Source organism: Anomalospiza imberbis, chromosome 2 (assembly GCF_031753505.1).
Source record: "Anomalospiza imberbis isolate Cuckoo-Finch-1a 21T00152 chromosome 2, ASM3175350v1, whole genome shotgun sequence".
Taxonomy (NCBI): Eukaryota; Metazoa; Chordata; class Aves; order Passeriformes; family Viduidae; genus Anomalospiza; species Anomalospiza imberbis.
The window spans coordinates 30,633,688-30,643,540 of record NC_089682.1 but is presented as its reverse complement, the minus strand read 5'-3'; the positions used below and the strand labels follow the sequence as shown (position 1 = coordinate 30,643,540).

General features: G+C 44.3%; 1 protein-coding gene across 1 annotated transcript; it reads left to right on the top strand.

Annotated features, from left to right (window-relative positions):
- Nucleotides 1–2,760: 2,760 nt before the first annotated feature.
- Nucleotides 2,761–9,159, top strand: PDCL3 (phosducin like 3). The gene is made up of 6 exons (XM_068180380.1): nt 2,761–2,850; nt 4,230–4,359; nt 5,475–5,565; nt 6,223–6,366; nt 7,214–7,422; nt 8,758–9,159. The coding sequence occupies exons 1-6, from the start codon at nt 2,845–2,847 to the stop codon at nt 8,898–8,900; spliced, it is 723 nt and encodes a 240-aa protein (XP_068036481.1). The 5' UTR covers nt 2,761–2,844; the 3' UTR covers nt 8,901–9,159.
- The last annotated feature ends 694 nt before the right edge of the window (nt 9,160–9,853 follow it).

The window sequence follows — 9,853 nt, the reverse complement described above, 5'->3', positions numbered from 1 at the left end:
ACCTAATACCTGATTTGGGGCAAAATGAAGAAATACATTACAGCTGCTCAGAAGCAAATTGCCTGGGGTGAGGGGGAAGAGGGCAGGCTGTTTGCAAGGGCTGAGCCATAGCTACATTTCAGCCTTGCTATGACACTGCCAGTTCTTACCCACTCTGGCTGGAGTATTTCTGTCTGCATGCTATGTGTAAAAACAGCCTCTCTTATTCCTGCTGAAGCTTGATTTAAAAAGTACATAGGGAAAATGGGCTTTGTAAATATATTTTTAGTTGGGTGGGAGGAGGAAACTGTGTTTTGCTTTAGATGTGTCCTGGGTAGAGTCATGCTTGGTTCACGTTGTGTCTGAACCCCACCAAATGATGTGATGGGGCTGCTCCCTCTTCTGGTAAGTCTGTCCCAGATGGGGCTCAGAGTTTACTGTGGTTCCGGCGCTGAGGGTGCATGGCTAGTTCCTCTTCGTTCACCTGAGCAAAAATCTCACCTCAGGTAAAGGAATATTTTTGGGCAGCCTTTAAAGAAATGAGTGCTCACTTCCTGCTCATGCTCTTTCTGTGTTTGTTTCCTGGCATTCAAAGGAATTTCCAACCAGCAACATACTGAGAGCTGTGGGTGTGAATGGTATTTCAGCCACAGAAGATGACTATTTAAACCAGAAGGTACTCCCAGAAGCCCAGGCTCTAGCGAAATACTCAGACAACAGAACTGTCATGAACAGTTCAGTCTTTGGTTCTGCCTGCCAGACACCAGATGTGGGCCAGAGCTTCACAGCACCTGCATTTGTGACACTCACCCACTTTTCCTGCAAGGATGAGCATTTAGTCTAAGCTGAGTGAGGCTGAGTTCCCTGACAGCTCAGGGCATTGAACAAGTATGGGGTACCCTCTGCACGTCCAAATGCTCACCATGAGGACTGATGTCCTCTCAAAGCACAGCTGTCCATTTCTCCTAATTCAGAGCCAGAAAAGGCGGCTGTGCCTTCCCTTCAATAACCCAGACTTAGCCCAGGGAAAGTGGCCAGCCCACTTCAGAATAACTGGCTGTTAATGGGATGCCCACAATCTTATAACATGTGGAAGTGGGGCTTCTAAATTTTCATTTCAGGCGCTTGCCAGAGCCGAGACAGTCCTTCCTCCACACGTTCAAACACACTCTTAAGACCTGCTGGCAGGTTCTTTAGGGTTCTTTTACGGGGACTGAGATCTAGGTAAGCATGCTGTCCATTGGGCTAGAGCATAAAAAGGAGGGGAAGGGAGGGAGGAGCAGGTCTCTTCCCTCTGCTATGTCTCTTTGAAAAGCAAGCTGAAAAGATCTGCTCAGTTCTTTGAAAGGGCAGGCCTAGGTGCCTTGTTTGTATTGTGATAAATGGATATGATTCGTGCTAACTGAATTGTAACTATATCAATAATTGCTATAAAGTAATAGAGGAAAAGCAGATGGGCCCCTTCACAAATGTTACATGTGAAAAACAGGGCACAGAATGTAGTATTGAGATAAGCAAGATCCCAAAGCAGAATCAGCCTTGGGATGAACAAAGCTGGGACAATTCCAGGTATGGAATCTAAGTAATGGTTTTATCTATGAAATAATAAGACTGATTTGGAAGGTAATGCTTACTTACATAGCTCAAAGCTTAGTGCACATGTGCAACCTGTAAGGTTATTCAGAGGACAGCGAGGAAGACAGCAAGCCTTCCTCTGAAGAGACCACCAAAAAGCCAGGAGACCCCCTAACAACAAGTGGAGCATGCACTGTGCAGTGTAGTGATGTAGATTTCAAGAATCGGAAATAGGAGGAGATTTATGGAAAAATATTGATGAGTATATATTAGCATACAGTATATAAGTTTAGATTGGATTCCTTTGTTTCATACGTGAGGCAGGGTGAGAAGCCTTCCCCGTACCCCAGTCGGTTTTGCTTATGCTTTATGTGAACCTTAATCATATTTAATTAATCACCGCCAATTTATTTTTTGTATATGCTTGATTTAATATACTTGATTGTATTCATTTATACAAAATTGCTGTTCAGTTAAAATTGCTGCTAAATGCAATTTTGTTGTTTATTAAATTAGACATATAGAACTTCATTTTTAACATTATGGAATGGGGTGTGATCCCAAATGGATTTGGGTCACCACATTCAACACACTTTTCAGCGTTTTCTGAGTTTAACACAGACTCAAAACTGAAATAAAAGTAACTATCAAGAGACAAATCTCTGGTAATATCAGTTGGCTATAATCTAATAATAACAATACTACAAGTATTATAGCCGATTGTACTTAATAAGAATAGATAATACAGGCTTGATTGCTTATTTTATTTTATTTTTTAACAGATCAGGGAAAGAAAATAAGATTAACAAGTGGGGAAATAAAGCAGGGTATGAAATACAAACAGATAAAAAAGGCTCAGTGAAGTGGAAACAAAAGTTACAGGGAGTCACAAAAAAGACTGGAAGGGACCACAGTGAGTCACCTGTCCAACCACCCTGCTCAAGCACGGTTATTCTATGTCAGGCTGGATGGGGCTTGGAGCAACCTGATTTACCGGAAGGCGTAAATCCCCTCGGCAGGGGGCTTTACGATCTTCACACGCCTTTCAACCCAAACCGCTCCGTGACCCCTCTCTCCGCCCCTGACGGCCCGCGGCCTCCCGCCGCCGGGGCCAGCCTTATTAGGCGGTGCGGGAAGCGGCGGCGGCGCTGGGCCCGCCCCGCCGGGAGCGCCGCCTCCTCCGGCCGCGCCGCGCACGCCGCGACCGGCCCTGCCCGGCCCGGCCCTACCCGGCCCTGCCCGGCCTTGCCCAGCGCCGCCGCCCGGGCACGGCGCGGCCCCGCCGGCACCATGCAGGTGAGCAGCCGCGGTGCCCCCGCGCCCGGCCGTGTGCAGGCGCTGCTGCGGAGCGAGCCCGGCCGGGCCGAGGGCTGGGCCCGTGCCCCGGGCTGGGCCCCGCCGACAGCCACGGGCCGACAGCCTCCCCGGCCGAGTGCCCGGGGCAGCCGGGGCGGGGGCGGCCCGGGTTCGTGCCGCTCTCTCGGGGCACAGGTGGCTGTTACGTGGCGGTGTTGTTCGGTAGCTCCATGGCTGGGTTTGTGGCAGTTTGTTGCTTTTTGCAGCAGCTACGGTACTCATCTCACTACTGTAGTGAGCGGGTCGGCGTTTCAGGCACTGCATCAGTGTGATTATAAATGATAGTAAATGCGGGGTCGAGGGAAAGGTGACCGCCGTCAGAGACGGGGGGAAAATATCTGGTGTTGTGTTTGCTGAGCTACACTGTTCTTTTTCTTTATTTTTTTCTGTTTCTTCTCCCCTTCTGCCCCCTACCCCTCCCTTTCTGTCCTCGATAGTCCATGAGTACTGGGGCTTAGTCGGAGAAGAGGTACGGTTATATGGCTGTGAACAGACCTGGTGTAAGGTGTACTGATACAGGCTATAGCAAAGCAGTAGGTATGTTCAGTTTCTAAAGTGGACCTAGGCCAAGATAGCAAGGAAGCACAATCAGCCTGTGGGTGTTTATCGCCGAGATTTCTTGTATTTTAAAAAATAAAATTGCCTGCTAAATAGGAAAATTTCATGCTCAGCTACTCAGCTTTTCAACAATACGCAGGGGTGTGTTGGCCTTATTTTGCAGGATTATTGCAACTAATTTACAGGAAAAATCTCAGGAATAGTCTAGCTATAGATTTAGATCTGAATCCTTAGCAATGGGCCTGGCTGACAGAGATGGCTTGCTTTTCTCTAAGCACTTACATAGACACTCAGACTTGAATGTAGCAAGGAGACTTCCCATGTACTGAGAGCTAGGTCTGTAAGGTTTGTGCCTGTGTGTGTCTTGTCACTAGTGCTTCCTCATGCAGTGACCATTGGTTTGATGGCCTGTCCTGCTGAGGGTCTATAAGGAAGCCCTCTGGCTAGCATGCTTCTCTGTCACCTAGTTAATACCCTCTCCTTTTGTGGCACTTTGTGAGAGATGCAGTAGTGATTACAATGCTTCAAACTTTAGGACCCAGTCAAGACCTCCTGTATGTGCTGTGAGTGGGATGGAATAAAACAAAGTCAGTCTTCAGGGTACTGCAGGTCTGGGGCTGGAAAGAAGCCTTAGCATCAGGAGGATTTGCACTGTGACTTTCTGGCACCATCCATCCAGTTACCAGTTTAGCAACTGAGTTAAGTTCTGAACTTCTGTAAAGTTCACCTTGAAGAAATATCTATTTGTTGTTCTGTTCTAGGATCCAAATAAAGACACGGAGTGGAATGACATTCTGCGCAAGAAAGGTATCCTTCCTCCAAAGGAAAACCTGGAGGAACAGGAACGGGCAAAAGAAGAGGAGCAGTTTGCCATCCTTCAGAAATCTCTGGGTGAGTGATCAGCCAAGTCAGGCAGCAGCAGAACAAGCCTTGGAATGGCTCCTGGGGGAAGCTTTCTCGAAGAAATGACCAGCATCAATGATTATATGCCTGTAAAGCAATGTGTCGTTTTCCAGGTCTGTAGGGATACCGAAGCTTCATCTGCGCAGGGTGATCAGCTGTTAATGGTATCAAACAAATGTGTTCCTGAACACATAGATTCTTCCAGCACAGAAAAGCTTTGCTCTTCGTGTCAGCTCTGTATTTTTATGGAAGTAAATGTTTAGAAACTGAAACAAGCACGGTGCAAAGGGAGTCTGTCAGGTGAATGTGCATGTCTCTGCTACAGCTGCTAAGCTTGCAAGCTCATGCAGGTAGTTGGGTGCTAGTCTAGGCAGCCTTCAGCTCAGAGGCCTTCTCCATCATATTCTTTCCATCTGTATGTCTAAAGCACATAACACTTCCTAACAATCCAGTAGGAATAATAATGACTGGTTGAGAAAGCTGGGGCTGCTTAGCCTGGAGAGGAGAAGGCTTAGGGGAGAACTGTAGCCCACACCTTCCAGTGCCAAAGGGACTGAAAAAAGAGCTGGGGAGGGACTTTTTAGAATCCTAGAATAGAACCATAGGATATCCTGAGTTGGAAGGGACCCACAAGGATCACTGAAGTCCCAACTCCTAAGGGCAATTCCAACTTTACGAGACCATTTAGTGATAGATAAGACAAGAGGGGATGGCTTTGAGGTGAAGGACAGTAGACTTAGATTAGATATTAAGACAAAATTCTTTGCTGTGAGGGTTGTGAAGCACTGGAACAGGTTGCCCAGAGAAGTTGTGGGTGTCCCATTGCTGGAAGTGTTCAAGGCCAGGTTTCATGGGCCTTAGAGCAACCTGATTTAGTGGAAGGTGTCCCTGCCTTTGGCAGGAAGGATTGGAGCTGGATGATTTTTAAGGTGCCTTTCAACCCAAGCCATTCTGTTATTGTAAAATAATATTAAAAAAAAATCCACCACATACTTCCTATTAATCTGTCTTTAGAGTAAATAAATTCTGTTGGACTGATGAAAGTTAATGAGTGTTAATCCTGGAATGAGGTTTTTGCTGATTTAATGTTTCTTCTATTCTAGTGAAAACTTATGAGGACATGACTCTGGAAGAGCTAGAAGAGAATGAAGATGAATTTAATGAGGAAGATGAGAGAGCTATTGAAATGTACAGGTCAGAGCAGCTTGCAAAATTTGGCTTTAATGATAATTGGAGGGTCTGTCTTTTATATGCTTTTAGATATTGTTGAAGAGAAAGGATGTTTTTAGGATGATGGAAGAAGGGGGTTGTGTTTCTGGTCTCTTGTGGAGCTTCTAAGTGTCTTTACAAGGATAACAGCGTTTGAATTCAGTATCCTTTATCTACAGCCTAGCTTTGCAGAGATAATGTGCACCTGCTGAGTGTATGGCCAGGGATCCTGTGAGCTTTGAAGATCACCTCCAGTATTTCCTAATTTTTGTGTGAATGAGATTAAGGTGCTGCAGATTTGCATAATTAGCATTGGTTTCCCTCTATCTCATAACATCTCTCCTGGCTGTTGCCATTTAGTTTGGTAGTGTATTATGTGCAGAAGAAATGTCTAGTGAAGCCAGAAATGAGGGAAAAAAGCATTTCATGAAACATAGATTTACTTCTTGCATGTGATGCAAATACAAGAGCCTGTGATCCAAATACAAGAGCATGTACTGTGTCATTTTGCTTTCATTGCTCTGGGATTAGAAGTTTGTAATTTGTGTCTGAAGTCTAGGCCTCAACCAGCTCCTTCAAGTTATGTTCTGTCAAAAGAATGTATCTATTCACAAGATGTCTTTTTCATTCCTGGCTATTTAGGCAGCAAAGGTTAGCAGAAATGAAGGCAGCTCAAATGAAGAATAAATTTGGGGAAGTTCTGGAGATTTCAGGAAAAGATTATGTTCAAGAGATTACAAAAGCTGGAAAAGGTATATGGGTAGTCTTACACCTCTACAAACAAGGGTAAGAATTTTTTTTTTTAAACCATGAAACCTTGCACTGTCGATAGCTGAAAATGCTCCTATGTAAATGTGTAGTTACTGTAGAGCTAAGGACTGATTTTGGAGTTCTAAGAAATAAAAACAAAATAGTAATTTTAATACTGTTGAGTCAAGACTGCTGAACTTCATTCTAGAATTATGTTACCATGAGGTGGCTTTTTTATGCATCTCTACAACACTGCAAGATGTGTACCATACAGCTTCCATAGAGGTAGCTGCTGCCACTGAAATATCCAAGCATTGGAAATTATTCTGGATTAAATGCAAGGGCCTGTGAATAGGAAGGATCATTATATATTTAGCTTGGTTTCTAGTGGCATACAAATGGAATGAGCAAGGTTTGCAGTCTTGTCACTATGACAGAAAACCTTGTCAAAAAGGTCTGTTAATGTTGCTAGATTTTTTTTTTGGAAAGGTTATAAATACTTGCTGTTGTTCTTTGTCTCTAATTGCCTCAGGGGTGTTGATCATCATTTGCATACCTTCATCCAAGAGCAGCTTTGCTTTTATTTTACCCATGCTCATGCAGTTTCTAAGTATCTTAAATTCATTAACCAGTTTCCCTGAATACACAGGGGGTAGAGGGGAAGGTTGCATTACGAATATATTAAGACAAGAAACCCACCACACACCAAAATCTCCAGTGGTGGTGATCTCCTTTGAATGCTGGAATATGGAAATTGCTTCTGGTACTTTTGCCTTTCCAGAAAGTCATCAGTCTGATATTTCTGACCTTTCTTCTGGAGCTGTTTACTTTTTAAATTGTCTCTTGTTTTCTCCTCATGTGTGTCTGTTGCTGTTCTTCACAGAATTCCACTTTGTGCCTTAATAAATCAACATATGAGTGGGCTTGCAAAGAAGTTCAGAGATGTGAAATTCATCAAAGCTATTTCTACCACCTGCATTCCCAACTACCCTGATAAGAACCTGCCCACAATATTTGTGTACCTGGAGGGAGACATCAAAGCTCAGTTCATTGGGCCTTTGGTGTTCGGTGGCATGAACCTGACAAGGGATGGTGAGTGTCTGCATCTCTGCTCTTCCAAAGGAAAAGCAGAACTGTTTTGCTGGGAATGAGAGAAATGAGGCTTAGGAGAAGAGAGGTACTGAAAATATTAGATTTTTTTTTCACCCCTATGGCTCAACCACATGGCTGTCTTGTAAAAGCAGTGATAGGCCAACATGTAGGTATTTGTCTTGCATGTGCAAGTATTTATGCCCTGTGTTGGGTGAAACAAATTTTGCTGGATATATTGGTTATATTAAAGGGTAAACAGTACCCATGCATGTTCTTAGGGTGTTCAAGGGCATGAACGACTGCCCTTGCCTGCAGTGACATGATAATCTGTGCACTTGCCTACTGGATTGTAGGGCTCCTTGTTTCATTTTCAAGATGATGGCATATGTTTGTCTGTTGTCCCTGACTGAGTCAGCTTAATTCAGTCATCACAGAAAGCTGTGTACTGAAATTTCTGCACTTTTCTTTTATGTCTTCCTTCTCCCCTAAGCATAGATGCCTTCCACTGAAGATTAAAGAAAGTGTGAGGCTGTGTTCATTATTCTGTGATATCTGAAATAAATTAGATTTGATGATAGGATTGTGAGCAGGAGTAGGGAAAAGGTTTCAACTGAATGTGTTGTATTGACTTTCTGCCACTTCTGGGAAGCAATTCAGTCCAATTTGGGCCTACTGCTGGTGGTGAAGTCTCTCTTTACTGTCTAAAGGAACTAATATTTAGTGTGTGATGTAGAGGCAAAGGGGTGAATTCTATTTATAAGGTACATCCCTGGAAAATACTTATAATTCAGATGTGTAAATGAAATATCCATAATTTTTCCCCTTTATTAAGTTTATTCCCTGCCTCTTCTGATTGTGATGAGCTCAGTATATGATGGGAACAGCTGTAATGTATGAGCAGTATTCCTTCACTGGCAATAGGTGTGCAAATATATCTTCTGCCCTTATGTGGTTAAAAGGAGGTAGAATTCACTTTCATGGGAGAGTTGCCTCTAAAGCTGCTGCTCTGTATCCATCACCTCTTTTGCACTCCTGGTTGCAAGGTGAGCAGGTTGACACTGGGGATGTCACTGGTGGATACAGAGCAGTATCCTGACCTTTGTGCCCTGGGCTGAGACCTGTGCCAGCACTAGGGACTGGGAAAGGAGGGCTTGGCTGGAGCTAGTGTGGTAAACAGGGCAGGAGCTTGGGTCTGGGTATGGAAGAAGAAGAGGAGGAGGGCCCTGGTGTGGTGGTGGTGTGGTAGGATGATAAGGGAAGTCATCTGGGGAGCCAAGGGTGGGCTTTCTCCAGTTTGCTCCCCTACATTCATGACTCTTGTTTTGCACTGCACAGAATTAGAGTGGAAGATTTCTGAGTCTGGTGCCATCAAGACAGACCTTGAAGAGAACCCCAGGAAGCAGATCCAGGACCAGCTCATGTCCTCAATCAGGGCGTGTGTCCCAGCCAGAGGGGAGAGTGACTCAGAGGATGACTAATTCCTGCGACTGCATCCAGATTGATGCAGTGCACTTGCAGCCAGTGTTCCCACCTCAAGCACTGGAGACACTCCTCAAGGCCTTGCTGAGCCCCAGAAGGGTAGCCTTTCAAGACATTGATTCTAGAAACCTCTAGAAACTAAAAACATTTATGTTTTTTAAAAATTGCAGCTTCACTTAAGATGCTGAAAGACATTTTGTATAGTGAAGCCTGAGTAAATCTTACTCAAAGGTTTTAAAATACAGACATGAGTAGAAACAGGTCTCTTGTTATTATTTTCATAGTAAATTGTTACTTCTTAAAAAAATTGAAATATGAAGTGGTCTTAAGTACACTGTTTTTAACAAGCTTAAATGGTACAAATCAAATCTAAATAGCTGTCTTAAAGAATTGTTTATGACACTTAAATGGACCATCTCTTAGCCCACTGTGCTCAGACCTCTGACAGCCTGGACTTCACAGAGAGCTGGGGCAGGTGGTACCCATGATGCACGTGCTTCTGAAGGTGATGTGTGGTCCTCTGCTGAGATGTGCTGGCACCAGAGGGACAACATGAGGCTATAAGCTGGGATTCCAGGCATCTTGAGAGAGGCCTTGTGGATGACCAGCCTCTCCTGGGACCTGCTGAGTCCTGAACTCCATTTTTGAGTTAGCAGCACTGTTTTGCCTTTCACAAGGCCTGAACTTCATGCACCATCTTGCCTGTTAATTGCAGAATGAAATTCAAGATGGTGGTGCTCAAGTGTGAAACTGCTGATTTCTTCAAACATATCAGACATCAGGTGTTCCTACAGTAGTGCCATTGCCAAATGGGAAGGAGGATGATGTTTGAGGAACTGACATCTTGCTATATTAAAGACTTCAATTCTCCAGATACAGTAATAATAACTGAAGCCTTAAAAGAGCATAAACTGAAATACCACCTTGATTATAGATCTGCTGACATCTGGAG